At 42.8% G+C, this 16265-nt stretch overlaps 1 protein-coding gene across 1 annotated transcript in view; it reads left to right on the top strand.

The window, feature by feature from the left end:
- ITSN1 (intersectin 1) overlaps window positions 1–3314 on the top strand; it is a 217486-nt gene extending 214172 nt beyond the window's left edge. Inside the window, exon 39 of the mRNA XM_007941304.1 lies at window positions 3166–3314. Within this exon, the coding sequence (XP_007939495.1) occupies window positions 3166–3314 (149 nt within the window). The remainder of the gene's footprint in view (window positions 1–3165) is intronic.
- Window positions 3315–16265: the final 12951 nt, after the last annotated feature.

Below are 16265 nucleotides of genomic sequence, written 5' to 3'. Positions count from 1 at the left end.
TAATTAAAATTATATTTATTTATAATTATACTCTTTTGAGTGTAAGTAAGTGCTAGGACCATCACCCTTGCACCACAGTTTATCATACCGTGGTGGCTTGTGTATTGCTTGATGGTCAAAGCTATGCCACTGGTATTTCAAATACTGGCATGATCATCCATAGTGGGCAGGTTTCAGCAGAGCTTCCAGACTAAAACAGACTAGAAGAAAGGACTGGCAATCTACTTTGAAAGTTAACCAATGAGACTCTATGGATCACAATAGAATTCTATTCGATATAGTGCTAGAAGATGAGCCCATAGGTTGGAAGACACTCAAAATACACGGTGGCCACAACAATGGAGTCAAATGTGCCAGTAGCCATGAAGATGGAGCAGCACTGTGCAACATTTTGTTCTATTATACATGGGGTCACTATGAGTTGGAGCTGACTCAAAGACAACTAACAACAAGTGCTAAGAGTGAAGATTTAATAATAACATGATCTGTACAGTTTAGATTGTTCTGTTAATTTAATTGTATTAATTTTATACGAATGATCCCTTTGTAAGTTAGGTACTGTTGGTTATTGCCCCAGATCAGTCACACAGCTGGTTAAATGTTAGAGCCTTGCCTACTCCATTTTGAACCACTGTGATAATATTGTCAGTTTCTATACTGATGAGTGAAGTTTGGGGGTTGAGCTTTTCTTTTAATAATAAAATATTGACAATCCCACTAGGGTGTAAATTATAAATCCCAGTGTTATTCTTACATAAGAGATTATTCTCAGGAAATGCAAGTTGGAGCAAAAGAAACCTATTTCTTCTTGTGTTCATCTCCTAGGGCTGCCATAACAAATTATCACAAACTGAGTGCATTAAAACAATAGAAATGTATCTTCCTGAGCTCTGCTAGTGTAGTGCCTAAGGCACTTGACTGCTCACCAGAAGGCTGGCAGTTCAAACCCACCAGCCACTCCTCGGAAGGAAGGTTGGGCAATCTACTTCCGTAGTGATACCGCCTCGGACACCCAAGGAGGGGTCGCTATGAGTCGGGTCTGACTCCATGGCACATGACAACAACAACCACCACACAGTTCTGGAGCCCTGAAGTCCCAAGTCAAGGGGCTGGCAGAGCCACACCCGTTCTGAAGGCTCTAGGGAACAGCACTCCCTTGCCCTTGTAGCTTCTGGCGGTTGTCGACAATCCTTGGTGTCCTTTGGTTTCTAGCAACATAACTCCAATCTCTGTTTCTGTTTTCACGTGGCCATCTTCCTTCTGTATGTCTGTCTTTGTGTCCATATTTCCCTCCTCTTATAAGGATACTAGTTATTGGATTTAAGGCCCACCCTAGGCCAGTATGATCTCATCTTAACTTGATTATATTAGAAAAAAACCCTATTTCCAAATAGAGTTACATTTACAGGATCTAGATGGATGTGCATTTCGCGAGGTGGTATATTCAACCTACTACACTGCCCAACAGAAAGAATTCCCAGATTTTAAATGGGAAACTTTAAATAAGCCTATTTCTGATATAGGGGTTCCTGGTCCATAGTAAGGATCTCTGGTGGTGTAGTCCCTAAGGCATTTGACTGCTAACCAGAAGGCTGACGGTTCAAACCCACCAGCCATTCCATAGATGGAAAACTGCTCAATCTACTTCCATAAAGATTTACCGCCTTGGAAACCCAAAGGGGGTTGCTAGGAGTCGGAAATGACTTGACGGAAGTGAGTTAGGTTTTTGTTTTGGTCCACAGTAAATGTCCAACAAGCAATTGTTGGATGAATAAACAAAGCAATTAATGATCTGGAGGCCTATTACACAACATTGTGTATTTGCATTTAAAATTTGTTCAACATGTTCCCATATATTGTCATAGTGACTGGCTTAGTTTTTTAGGGTTGCCATAGAAAAATACCACAAAGTGGGTGGTTTAAAAAAAAATTGAAGTTTATTGTTTCACAGTTTTGGAGGCTGGGAATCCAAATTCAGTGTGTTGGTAGCACCGGCACCATGCTCTCTCTGTCCGCCTTCAGGGAAGATCTTTGCTTGTCTCTTCCAGCTTCTGGCATGGTCGTCATCTGCATTCCTAGGCATTCCTTCTTGGCTTCTAGATGTACCCTTACACGGCATCTGTCTTCACCCTGCACCACTCTGTCTTCCTGACCTCTTGTTTTTAGTGTCCTACTCAGATTGGAATAGGACTCACCCTACTCTGATATGAGTTCATTAATTTAATGGATAATATCTTCACATTATTTCCAAATAAGGTCACATTCACAGGCATAGAGGTTAGGACTTCAACTGATCTTTTTGGGAGACACAATCCAATCCATAGCATGACATTCAATATTTGATACATGGGTATTGAGGTTATTCAGGAAACATTGCTGGAAGCACACAGCTCAACATGCTGTTGTCTCTTCTCCTACCATCTTTTGTCTGCTCTCCAGTATATACTAAGGGGCACTATATGGACAAGCCCTAGCTTATTATCATCCCAGACTCTTCTAAAAAGGGTATGACATTATATAGCCTGCTCCTATGACAACTCCTGAGATAAATCACTGTCCAATTTTAGCTTCAAAACTAGTTATCCTTCTCCTGAATCATTTTTTAAAATCTCACATACATTGTAAGTTGTGCAACTGATAAGATGTCCAGTTTTGCATTACTTCCCAGACAAATTATAGCCCTTTTAGGTCTGTGGAAGCAGGTGCAGGGAAATCATAGTCTGCATTTTTAGCCTCTTCGCAGGCTCTCCTTTGTCCCACCTTTGTGTGCTTTCCTTTTCACCCTATTTGGAAGTCATGCTTCATCATCATAAGGAACTCTGGTGCCATAGTGGGTAAGGCATTTGACTGCTAACCAGAAAGTTGATGGTTCAAACCCACCAGCTGCTCTGTGGGAGGAAGATGAGACAATCTACTTCTGTAAAGATTTACAGCCTAGGAAACCCAATGGGGTTTGCCAGAAGTTGGAATCGACTTGATGGCAGTGGGTTTGGTTTATTTTTCTTGCTCCATCATCACAGCTCATGGATTTCTGCAAACTGACTTAAACCTTTTCTGGAAGAGGGAAAAGCATACAGTTACTTGGCAGATTCCCAGTAGGTTAAAGTCATGCCTTGGAGAGAAGGAAATATATCTCTGATTAGGGTCTGTTTGTTTTCATTTCAGATTTTTTGGGTCGGACAGAGATCCGTGTGGCCGACATCAAGAAAGATCAGGGTTCCAAGGGTCCAGTTACAAAGTGTCTCCTGCTCCACGAGGTCCCAACAGGAGAGATTGTGGTCCGCTTGGACCTGCAGCTGTTTGATGAACCATAAGGGAGTATCTCAGTGGAGTTCCAGCTCCAGGCAGTAGATGCTGTCTGGAAATTGGGTTCCTTTTCTAAGAAACCACTGGTCCCAAACCACCACTGTGGTCCCAAACCACAGGGCAATGGGACAGCAAAGACAGGATCTCAATGCTTCTAGGAATAGTTCTTGACAATCCTTCTCCCAAAACAATTTCCCATTCTACAAAACAGAAACTGTGCTTTCCTTTGTTAGAATTTCACCATGGGTTCCAGGGTCTCTGAAATACTATTTTGGTTGGGAGTCTGACCCACCTCCAGCCTTGAGGCATTGGTCTGGTTGTTGTAAAATATTTATAAATGCAATGTCTGTATTTTTGGAGAACTCATATAACCTTCCTATTTCTTACCTCTACCTACCCCAAGTAGGCTCCTTCACTTACAACGCCTAGTCCTTGGTGTGTTTAGAAACAAATGACGATGGTTCTGTCATTGCTTCAGATCCCTATTCCCCCAGAAAGGCTCTGTGGGGCCTTACTTGAAATACTGTCCTAGATCTGATGGCTTGGTGTGATGGCTTCCCAATCAGGCATCAAGTTAGCTCTTTGATGAGTTGGTCCATGGGAAAATTCCAAGTAGGTGTGCTGTTAGAGCTGTTCCATTCCCTTCTAGGTCTTGTATTAATAGATGTGAATGAAAACATATTGACACACTACTGAGTGTTTCATTCCTGATTCCCAGCATGCTTGGAAGATGGTTGAGGAAGCTCATTATCTACAAAGTTATACTCTGTATAACACCTGCCCCAGCAGGTCACCAGAAAGGATACTTTACAATGTTATTGGGTTGTAGTTGCCAGCCACATTGGAAAATTCTCTTTTGGCTTGGTGGCTCTGTGATGTTTCATGACAAGAATTGTTGCTGATGACCAGCTGTGAGACCATTCTGTGTTTGAATGCGCTGGCTGCCAAATGTCATGAGAAATCCCCACAACTGTTTTTGATGTGCTCCCAGAAAAGGATGTCCTGGATCCAGGCTTCTTCTCCCAGGTGTAAAAAGGAACAATGACTAGACACCCAATCTGGAGATGAGGTGGAAAGATGTGGAGGAAATCCATTATATGGTGGGGGAAAGTTCTCAGGGGCACGCTGCACATCTAGAGAGGAAGACCGAAGGCTCTTTCCTATACTCCTTACACGCTCCAAACTCTCAGTAATGGAAATGCATGTGCCAGGGTCATGAGTGTATTACCACATGCTAAGCTGTTTGGTTTTCATTCTTTGATTTTATTCCCCTTAAATGCCAGGAGATAGGCTAATAATTAGATAATAACTTAATTTGCTAATGAAAAATGTGGATTGTATTTTGTTCGTATGTTAATGTTCTCATAATCCCAGCTCATTGTGGTCATGAATTGTTCTTTGCATGTTCATTTGGTACTGGAGTCTAGTTTTCCTGTGTTAGATGGTACTCTCTTTGATTGTAGGTTCTTAGACATTAATTAGGGTTGTAGAGTGCTTTATAATGATAGATCAGCGTAGTGGCAGAGTCCCCACCTTGCTGGCAACTGAACACGTACTGTTATGATTTCCCTTAAATATATTTCAAGCAATTTTTATGATTTCCCTTGTCATATTTCAAGCAATTTTTAAAAAGTATATGTTGGAAAGACAACAAAGTTTACGTTTCATACTTTTAAGAAACACTTTATTATTTATTTATTGAAAATAGTGTAGAATTTTGTATAAAGAACAACAGACATAAGTATTTTTTGAAACAAGCAGATATACTCTTTAGTTAGAGACTTTCAACTGAACGTGTTATAGACCAGGTTTAACTTTAGGCATAAATTTGTTTACCACTTCCCAGCAGCAAACATGGTTAAAATACTTTCCGTTTATATTTTTTGATGTTGCTAACAAATGGTTTCAAATTAAATCTATGCATAGACATACAACTCATGCTTTCCTATTTCTGTAACCAATAGTCTGTTCAGTGTATTTATGAAGAAAAGGTTACCGTGCTAGAAAAAAAATAAGTATTAAATGTATAAATAGGGTAGTATTGGGCCACCATTCCAATCTCTTTCTTTCAGTTCTCTTTTCTTCACTGACTTTATTTGTGTGTTAATGTTGGACATCACTGTTCATGTAGGTAGGCTGTGTGGTATGCACAATGACAAACATCTTGTAATCCTCTTAGATCCACCAGGTCATTCATTCCTAGAATCCCATTATCTGAATTAATGTAACCTGAAAAAGCAACATGTTAGTCTTTTCCCCAAGTGACTATATTGAGCATCTTTGAGATACTTGTGCAGTATAGTGAGTGCTGGATAAGTGTTGTAATTCCTGGTGTAATTGTAAGGGGACTGACTATACCTATGGATTCAGCTGTGACTCATGAATTGTGTTGGGAGATAGATTCTGTGGGTGATGCTTGGAACCTTCAACCTTTGACCTGTATTTCTTCACTCTTCTGCATTTTTGACCGTCTGAGACAAACTTCATAGAGGTGAAATGTCCCTTACCAGTAAGTGTTCTATCTCCTAGCTCTTTGCTTTCTAAACCAAGGTTTGGCTAGGCCACTGCATCCTGGCATTCTAATCCCAGCCCTGTAGAGATGCTGTCAGCAGCCCTCTTCCATGAGCTGCACTTCTAGCTCCTCCCATGCACTGACCTACTCTCAAGAAGAGGCTTTCCTGCCCACACAACTATACTCTGATCCTTCTGTCACTTCTGGGAATTATCCTGAGAACTGAAGATAGGAGACCCTTGAGCTGGGCCTTCTTTATAGACCAGTTTTCCTTAAGGGATAATCCATGTTCCAGTCCCTCTGATGGGTGCTTTCCCCCCTGCAGGTAGACAGCATCATCTCCTGGTGTCAGGCCTGTTGTGACCACAAGGGCCTGCAAGAGCTGGCTCACTTAGACCCATTACTGGCCTGACCTAGAAAGAGGAGCCTTTCATGTCTAGTGTCACCAGAGATATCTGAGAAACCATGGCCAGGCCTCCTTGGCTGACTGGCCATGTCTCTTCTGATGGCAGAGGAGAAAGCTGTACTTGCAAAGAACAGTAATGTTAGGGAAACCATTTTTTTTTTGCTTTTGCTTTTTGAATAAACTAAAGCATGACCTAAGTATTTGAAAGTAACCAATGTCATCTGGTTGAGTACTCTGAATTAATTGGGAGGAAAAAAAATCTCATCTGAAAATGGGTAAATTGACCACTTACATTGTCTTATCTCAGGGACCTGGTACCCAAAGCCCAGGTGTCTTCCAGGGGTGAGAGCAAGATCAGGGAAATTGGACACTTTCTGAGGCTGAGCAGGCTGGGTTGCCTCCTCAGGAGCTGCCCTGGGCAGGTGCGGAGCCTCTGATCACACAGAGCAGGGACGTTCTAGAATCCAGTGGGTCTGGAGAGCAGGGTGAAATGGACCAGGCGCTTTTGGCTTTATATGAAGGGTGAAGCTCTTGGCAATGTATTTTAGAGCTTGCTGATACTTTTTATGAGGAGAAAAGACTTCTCTATCTCAACTCCAAATAGAGTTCTCTAATTGGTTGGACCTTCTTTGATTCATTAAAAAAAAAAAAAAAAAAAAGAGGGGGTAAGGGAGAGAATTATTTTAGGTGTAACAACTTTAAGAATTTCCACTGGCTATAGCAAATAGGTTTTAATTTAATGTACCTTCTATCTTATCTGATCTGATCTTAGACTCTTCCATCTTGTGGGGTGTGGAGAGTGCTTTGTGGCAGACACTTGCTGTTAGTTGCCGTAGAGCTGATTCTGACTCATGACAACCCCATGTATTGCAGAGTAGAACAGCTCCGTGTGGTTTCTAATGACTGTCATCTTTATAAGCAGATCACCAGGCCTGTCTCCCAGGAGCCTTTGGTAAGCAGCTGAGCACTTAACCATGGCATCACCAGAGCTCTTTTCTGGGACATTAGCCCTTTTAAATGACACAGAGTCATTTCAGGCTTGAGGTTAATGTGAGGTTAGTAATGGGTCTGCTTAATCCAGACATGCTTGCTTTACAAATTTAAAGCATCTGGTGCCAGAGAGTGACCAGATGAAAACACATGAACTCAGATGTTTTTGTTTTGCTTCTCATAAGTACAGAGGCTTTAGCTTATTCCAGGCAAAAACCTAATAGAAGGCACCAGAGTCAAGTGACAAGGTCAAGAACTCAGACACTGTGATCTGAGGCAAACTAAGAGACATTTCGTAAAACTAAAACTTCTTCTCTTTGCACCTGGGATGCTGAAATGCCTGCCAGGGGCTTCCCCTTATGGCCCATAATGGTTCACATCAGCTGCCTAGACTCACTTAGCAGTGCCTAAGTCAAGTGTTGGGGGTGGGGCACGGCTCTTAGTAAGTATTATATAAATATAGTTGGGATAGTTAGTCCCCTCCTTTGCCTTGGAGTGAGCCAGTGGGACCAAATATCTGTGTTTTCCTGATTCATTCACTCATTCAAAAGAAACCCTGAAGATGAACACAGTTCTTAAAAGGCTGGGGTCAGACGAATTTTGATTCGCTACCTTACAATCTGAAAATCTTAGGGACAGAGACAGGCCCACACAAGTGGCAAGCACAACCCTAGCATAGTCCTGGCTTCCTGTGGATCAGTTAGAGAGGGTCTAGAATTACAACAGAGGAATGATGGTATTGGTCCGTCAATCTCCCCCACCTTATGTGTGTGTGTGGTGTGTGTGCATGTGTGCACAGCTCCCTTTAGCTGCTTAATAGGTCCCTGCATGAGACAAATGGTTCATGCTCAGCTGCTAACCAAAATTTTGGCAGTTTAAATACTCCCAGTGGCACCATGGAAGAAAGGCCTGGTGACTTGCTTCAGTAAAGATCATTGCCATCAAAGCCACATGGAGCCTGGAGATCCTGGATAGAGTGGGAGGAAGAATTTGGAACAACATTCAAAAATACAAAAATGGCCAGAATTACTGGTCAGATAGATACTGGTGGAACCCCCTGAGACTATGGCCCTGGGTTACCCTTCAGGCCTAGGAATGGACTCACTTTCATGGATTGGCTCTCAGCCCAACAGCAGAAAGACCTACATGCAGAACACCTACCCCAGGGTGATGCACCCACCTACTCTAGGGAGATGCACCCCTTGGATCAGCAATACGGCACCAGAGGGGCAGCAATCACACAGAGGGAAAGCTGGACAGACAGGAGCGCATAGTTAAGAAGGGCACAGGGAGGGGGTGGTCACAGGGAGGGAAGGAGAGGAGAGTTTGTAATGGTTGGGGATGGTAATCGGGGCGTGAAATCAAATGTACATGAACTGTTGAATGTAAAACAAATTTGCTTTGTAAATTTGCACCCAAAGCACACATGTGCACACACATATACACGCACAGGCACAAAAGCCACACGTAGCACAATTCTACTCTGACCACATAGAGCACAGTTCTACTGTGACACTCATAAGGTTGCCATGAGTGGGACTTGACTCAATAGTAATGGGTTTTCAGTGTTTGATAAAATGGGTTTATTTTTTCCCCCAACTACACTGTAATTACCTACCTGCTTCTGGCCCCCTTGCAGAAGAAGGCAGGCCTGAATCATCCATCAGGCTTCCCCACTAAGTGATAATGTAAAGCAGAATAAGACAAAGCAGAAAGACAGACTGAGAGTGAGAAGAAAACAGGCCTCTGAGCTGCTGCTCCCTCCAGCTCTTGGACAGACTTGATCTTACAGGTGAAAGCTGGCTGGGAGGACAAGAGGTTCATTCCTTGAAATGTATTTCTTTGAGGGAGCTCTTTGGGTCAGACCATGCCAGGGGAAGCAGCCCTAGACCCATCTGCAACCCTGACACTCCCCAGTACCATCCTATCTCTGATGAAGACTTGGCTTTGTTCCTGCTTACCTTGTTGCTGTGGCAGGTCCTTCTAGTGCAGTTAGCCTTCTTGAGTGAATCTTTCCCATGAGTCCTTGTGCATTTTGATTGTATTTTGAATGATACTGATGAATGTTGCTTTGTTGAGGAGTTGGTTATTCAAAGAAATAGAGAAAACTTCTAATTATTTGGCTTTGTGGTATGACAGACAGGAAGTAACTTGCTGGTCAACATCATGACTACCTCTTTCTGAGTAAGACACCTGTTCCTTTGTACTTGGAAAGCAGTTGTTTATTTGAGGGAGAGGAAAGGACAATTCCAGGACTCTCATTTCTTCAGCCCACATTGCGTCAAATCCAAGTTATTTTTGTATGGATTCAGGTTCAACTAAGGGCCATAACCTTATTATATCTTTAGGAGCTAGAAGATAATCTATTTCTGATAAGCATGGAAAACTTACTCTCCATGAAGGACAGAAAACATCTGACAGTTCTCACTCTATCTTGTTGTTGTTGCTGTTGTTATGTGCTGTTGAGTCAGACCCGACTCATAGTGACCCCTCCTTGGGTTTCCGAGGCAGTACCACTATAGAAGTAGATTGCCCCATTTTCCTTCTGAGGAGTGGCTGGTGGGTTTGAGTCGCCAGCCTTCTGGTTAGCAGTCAAGTGCCTTAGGCACTACGCTACCAGACTTTATCTTAAGAGCATTAAAAATCAGATGCCAACATGTTGGGAAGTCCTGTTCTGGGCTGTATCTCTCAGTAACATTGTTAGTGATACTAATTGTGCTTTGTTCATTTAGGAAGTCCCCATCCTGGACCAGACCTCCATCCTGAAAACTGGGAGGGAGTGAGAAGAGGCCTGCCTTTGCAGCTTTCATAGCCTAATTTTAAGTCACTTAAACAATATCCAACACTTGAAAAAACTCATCTTCACCTCTAAACAATCGTTTCAGTTACATGAAAACTCAATCAATTCCTCCATTAAAAGGGACCCCTTTTTACTCTGGCACTGGGGTACCAAATGACACCCACATTAAAAAAAAAAACAAAACCTCACTGCCGTTGAGTCGAACCTGACTTATAGTGACCCCTCCTTGGGTTTCCGAGGCGGTATCACAACGGAAGTAAATTGCCCAACCTTCCTTCTGAGGAGTGGCTGGTGGGTTTGAACCTCCAGCCTTTTGGTTAGCAGTCAAATGCCTTAGGCACTACGCCACCAGAGCTCCTAACACCCACATAGTGGAGTAATTTTTTTTGACACTATATGTGGTTGTCATATTTCAGGGTATATTTGCCCCTACTGTATGTCAGGATGTGTTGTGAGTTGTGTTTTAATAGGATTCTGTTCTCTTTTTTTATACCACTGTATATTGTTAATAGCATATGAATATTGTGAATATTTTAGTATATGTCTCAAAGTCCACCAAGTAAAACTGCTCAGAAGTGGGCTTATGTGTTCAGCCTTTACACAAATTCAGAGTTTCACTGATATTTACTGAGAATTAACCAGGAACCAGGGTTTCTTTTTATGCAGTAGTAGGAATGCATCTTTTCATCTTTGAGGAACCCTGGTTTTGTAATCATTTAAAGGAATAACATTCCCATGCAGCTGTGTTTTGAAAACTATGTTCCTTAGCATTTCTCCTTTTAGATCCAAATCCCTTGTTTCCTCCTGTTTTTGGAGTAAAAACAGAATAGTGGACCTAGGACAAAGAGGATGCTACAGGAACCAAAGAAAGGATGGTGGCTTTGCAACATCCGGTTGCGTAGGGAGCAGCTGCCGTTCCACCCACCGTCACCGCTAGAGGGCGCTCTCCCCGTTGGAAACTTGAGCGTTACAATGGTGGATCCCAAGGTGCTTGCTCCACCTACTGCATGCCCGGGACATTGCCTTTTGTGTAAATCGCAGAACCAACTAGCTGGTGGTTTGAGTGGTAGCGTGAGACGACAGGGGAAACTATAACCCAGAACCAGGAATGTGCGTCCGGATGGACCGTGAACACTCGCTTTGGCGAGGGGGCTGAAGGTCAGAGAGGTAGGAAGTTGGCCGCCCATGTGGAACTCAAACCCAGCACTCCTGTGGTACTAGTGAGCCTTTGCTTTTCTATGCGGCTCTGGCCATTATTGTGGGAAGCTTCTTAGACGGCCCAAGTTTTCTGCATCTGCTCTAGTGGGAGCCACTGAGATTAAGCCTCTCCCTACACTTAGTATGTATGTTGGAGGTGACCCCACTACTTGGCTGAGCCACAGGGGGTGCCTACTGCCCCAGAGTTCTATAATTCTGCTCTACTTGGATTAAATAACAGACTGTGTGGAGACTTTTGACTTCAGGAATTTCAGATGTGCTGGGGACCTGTTGGCTGGATGCAGAAGCTCATTGCTGTGTTATGTGTATGTGCAAGGGGACGGGAAATGAATGAATATGTATTGAACAGGGGAAACAGGTTGATCCAGCCCTCCCATAGTTACACTCAGGACCAGCTACATAATTTGTGGGGCTGAGTGCAAAATAAAAATGTAAGGCTTCTTGCTCAAAATTAAGAATTTCAAGATGGTGACACCTGAGCATCAAACCCTGTGCAGGCTCTTCTGAGCACTGAGTCCTGTGCCACTGCCCATGACGGTGGACCTACTTACACGGTATTTTCAGTTGCCCTCTTGGTTTTTGGAGGAGCTCTGGTGGCACAGTGGTTAAAGCACTGAGGGACAAAGATGAGGCAGTCTGCTTCCGTGAAACATTTACAGCCTTGGGAACCCTGTGGGGCAGTTCTACTCTGTCCTAGAGAGCCTTTATGAGTAGAATCGGTCCAATGGCAGTAGGCATGGTTTTGATTCTTCAGGCAGGTGGGGCTTAATTTTATGTTTTCTTACTTTGAAAGGTCCCGCTGACAGGTGGTCGCTAGGTTGATAAACTTTTAAAACCTCTGCTTTTGTTTCATAAAAGCACAAATGATCTACAGGTGGCTGGGAAGGAGCCTGCTTCTCCTAAGCAACAACTTCCTAGCTGGACTCTGCCCATAGGATCCCATCTGGGACTTTTAAGGGGGATGATAGTTGAAGAGGGGAAAGAAGCCATGTGTGAGTCCCCTCCAGCTCTAGAAGACCACAGCTCCCCATGAGGTGGACAGCTATGGAATTCTTTCTCCTACCCTGTGCTTATTGTTGCTTTCTTGTGCAAACTTTGACTTCCACTGGTTTGGCTGTTCTAAACGTTTGCAATTCCATTTGCTTTTTGGAAATAGGTCCCATTTCTATGCACATAGAGCAATAATCCTTACTATGCTTCCTGATTCTGTCTGGGATTATGTTTGCTGAGTAAAAAAAGTTGACAGAAGGTGGAGCCGAAATTGCAAATTCATCCCATGTGGATTCGGCTGAGTCCCCTTGAATGAAATGTTTGCTTCTATATATCATGCCGTTTTCCAAGCTATTGAAAGTTCAGAAAGTGTTTTCTAAGGACATTTAATTAATACTGTGTCAACACTCATTTCAATGGATGAATATTTAAAACCACATCTCCTTCAAATGTCATCTGCTAAATATTCACTGTGTCAGAAAGTAGATAATTTTACAAGATCTTTGTTAGTGATGTTGATGTGTAGACATGCATTGAAAACATACATTGCCAATGGCTCAAGTATCTTTGAACTGTGAAATCGACCTCAAATTTTATCAGCTGTAGCCCAGCAATCAGGTACCTGCACTCTCTGCCCCTTACTCCTTCCCTCTCTGTAGGCAGGTAGAGGAGTTGGCTGTCTATGACTCTTGTTGTATTGCCTTAGCTCCACTAGCTTTGTAATCAATTGTGTGTAGGTGGTCAGCATTTGTGTAAATAAGTGTATACAGGTGAAAAATCAACAAAAATGTCCTGTGTGTGATAATCAGCCCCCAGCTCCTGACTTTCTGCATTGTATGCTGTTTCTAGCTAAGAAAAATGCAGAATTCCACTCCATACAGTGAAAAGGTTGTGTTCTTTAAATGATTTGTCAGGAAATCTCTGCTGTATGTTTATGTGAATGTCCATGACTGAGTGTATATATGGTATGTAAGAGGCGATGCTGTTAAATGTTGCATAAACTAACACAGATTCTGTAGTCAAAATATTTAACTTGTTATTGTAAAATGTGATTTGCCATTGAGAGACTATTTTTCTGTATGCGTACAAGAGTATTTTAGGAATCTAATTTAAGTGCATAAAACTATAGAAAGAAAACTTAAAAGCCTATTCCAGGAGTAGAAAATACTTAATCAAATTACTTGACTTTCAACCTAACCTTCTCATTTTTTTAAAAAATCCAATCTCCACATTAAAAACTCAAAGAAGTCAGTTTTTCCACAGAAAATATGATTTGTGTAAATGAGCTAAGTAGCTGGTGTTGTGATAAGATGAAAAGTATCCTGTCGCCATGACCTTGGATGGGACCTTGGCCTTGCATTAAAAGCATACTTAAATTGATCACATTCTGGAGGGTGGTTGTGTCGGGAAGAGTGAGTGGATGGAAAAGCTGGTTTGCCGTCAGATCCAGATGCCACAGAATCCTGGGTTCTAATGGCTGACTCAGGAATCTGGGGCTGACTCAGCTGTTACTCTAGAGAGTTCAGGCCTCTGGCAGACCCTTTTCAGTTCTTTTTTCTGGTAGATCCAGCGTATCCCTGGTAGTGCTTCCACTTCAGTTCTGGTGCATCTTCACCATCCTCACCTATTCATTGCCTGCTAATGGAAAGGTTGGGGTTTCTGGGTGGATAAAACAGAAAACAGGGCTAACAGTAGGGCTGTGAGAGCAGGCTCCCTGGATGTCACCCACTTGGAGAGCCAAGGGGCAAGAAAGTTTCCTTTCCTTTGCTTTCCCAGAGAAGTATCAGAAGTCCAGGCTGCTTCTCGGGTAAAGAGATTCTGTATAGAAGCCACCAGAAACGTCTCTGCAGACCACACAAGGAAGGGATAGAGTGCAACATCCAGTGAAACTCTATGTCCGAACCCCTGAGAAAAGCATTCAGAGGTGATTTCAGGAGGCAGCAAGCCCTTGAGCCCAGCCTGTAGCAGGCTGGAAGTGATGCAGCGATGTACATTACATAGCTGGTTCCTAGTGAGATGGGGGGGCATTGTCAAGTGATCTCTATGGAAGTTTAGGGTCCATGGCTTATAAGGCTTAAAAGGACATGTGGGGAGTGTGTGTTAGATTGTCAACATTTCTCTCAAACCTTCTGTGTGCTTCTTAATGCTGCTGCCCAACGGTCAAGGTCTCTGTTTTGATAGGCCTGAGACTGGTGAACACTAGAGGCTGAGTGATTTCCCAGATTTCAGGGGTTATGGGAAGCTGTGATTCCCAGAAGCTTTCTAAATCTGTTCAGTAGGTACTGCTGAAGCGAGCACATCTGACATCTCTTCAGGCATTGAATACTCTACAAATCACCTCAAGGAACTGCCCATGTGGTCTGTAACTGACTTTGTGCCCAGAGATGGAGCAGTTTAGAGATCTCTTTAACTGGAGGGCCATCCCAGGCCAGAGAGCAGAACTAGGCAAGCTCTGGTCCACCCACTCACAACAGGTCCCGGCCCTTCTTCCTTTGAACACTGCATTTTAAGTTCTTGGAATCCCTTTCTGCTTGGCTGGGGTATAATAGGGCTGTGAGGGTGAATTAGTCAGCTGGACTACTGTCCCTGGGCCCTGGTTATTCCAAAATTTCTGAGGACAGGAAAAATCAGAACGTGGGGCTCCAACCCAGCAACACTTGCAAGCCACTCCACTGAGCCTTACCTGTTTGAAAAAGAATGTAATCAACCCTAAAATGAGAACCTTGTATTTCCAGTGACAGGTTGGTCACAGTGCTGGTGGCATGTTGCTCACCTCACATCACAGCCTTGCCTGGGGATGGGACAAGTCACCCCCTTGGTGAATGTCCTGTTGATTGTAATATACTTCTGTTGCCAAATAATGGTACTGTTTAATTCTTCATAAAATGGATACGATATTGTCTGGTATGTAATGTTAATGAAGTTCTAAAATTTAGTAGGCGCTATTATAAATTGTAGAATTATGTATTTGTCTAAGGTTTCATGAACCAGGGCCAAAACATTAGATCTTTAAAAGGGGAAAAAAAAAAAAAGCAGCTGAGGTTAGTTTTGCTTTTTGAGTGTTCCTTTGGCACCTTATTATGTGTGAAATGTTAAATCTTACCGATTCAGATTATGGTAACTGAGATTTCTTTTCCCACTAAATCAATAGCAAAATCAGTACAAATTGCTATTCCTGTGTATCTTGGACCTAAAAAGAACAATCTCTTCAAAACAACTCTCTGGTCATTTTGACCTGTATGGTTTAAATTCACATAGTTCATGAATAAAATGAGAAAAACCACGCCTGTTACTGTGGATTATTTTTGGCTCTTCCTGCTCCACCTCTTTTCTGAGCAGACAGGAAATACATTACCTTTCAAATGGTATCACTTCCTGTGTGTTTCCTTTTCAACAGATGAAGTTGTGGTTATGTAACTAAAATTTTGCACAAGTAAGATTATATAAAAGCTTTAAACTCTCTTACACCTTCGTTAAACAAATGTTAGCACCAAGTAGAAACAGATTTCTTGGGACTTCCAGCAAGATGGTGGAATAGGCAGACAAGCTACCCAGACACTCAATAATAAAGAAATGAGAAAACAAATGAAACAAATACAGATGATAATCCTAGAACCCTGAGCTTTGAAGGAAAGGATAAATGGATCAAATACTGACTAGAAGAAGAAACTAAATGAAAACAGTGAACAAGAAGACAAATGGAGCTGTGAACTGTCAACTGGCCTGACAGCATGGCCATTTTCAATTTTTGCAGGCAGTGTCCCAACTGGGGCAGCAATCTGATAATCAACTCCACTTGCTGAGGACTGTACAGGTGCCCACACTGGTAACTGGTGACCAAAAAGGTGGGATATTTCCTTTATTCCCTATACCCTTCCAGTGACCAGAGGTGTGGCCATCCCCCACCCTCACCCACCTTCTGGACTGGCGGAACTCCATGCCAGACCAGCACCCTGCCCCTAGCCTCCTTCTGGGCCAGCAGGAACTTGTTCTGGGATCAGGTGCCCTGCCCCTCAGTTTTCTCCTTTCTTTTTTTTTTTTTT

The sequence above is a fragment of the Orycteropus afer genome, unplaced genomic scaffold (genome assembly GCF_000298275.1).
Source record: "Orycteropus afer afer isolate SDZICR_OR568_19922 unplaced genomic scaffold, OryAfe1.0 scaffold00078, whole genome shotgun sequence".
NCBI lineage: Eukaryota > Metazoa > Chordata > Mammalia > Tubulidentata > Orycteropodidae > Orycteropus > Orycteropus afer.
Note: the sequence above shows the minus strand (reverse complement) of the source record. Positions and strands in the feature narration are given on the sequence as shown.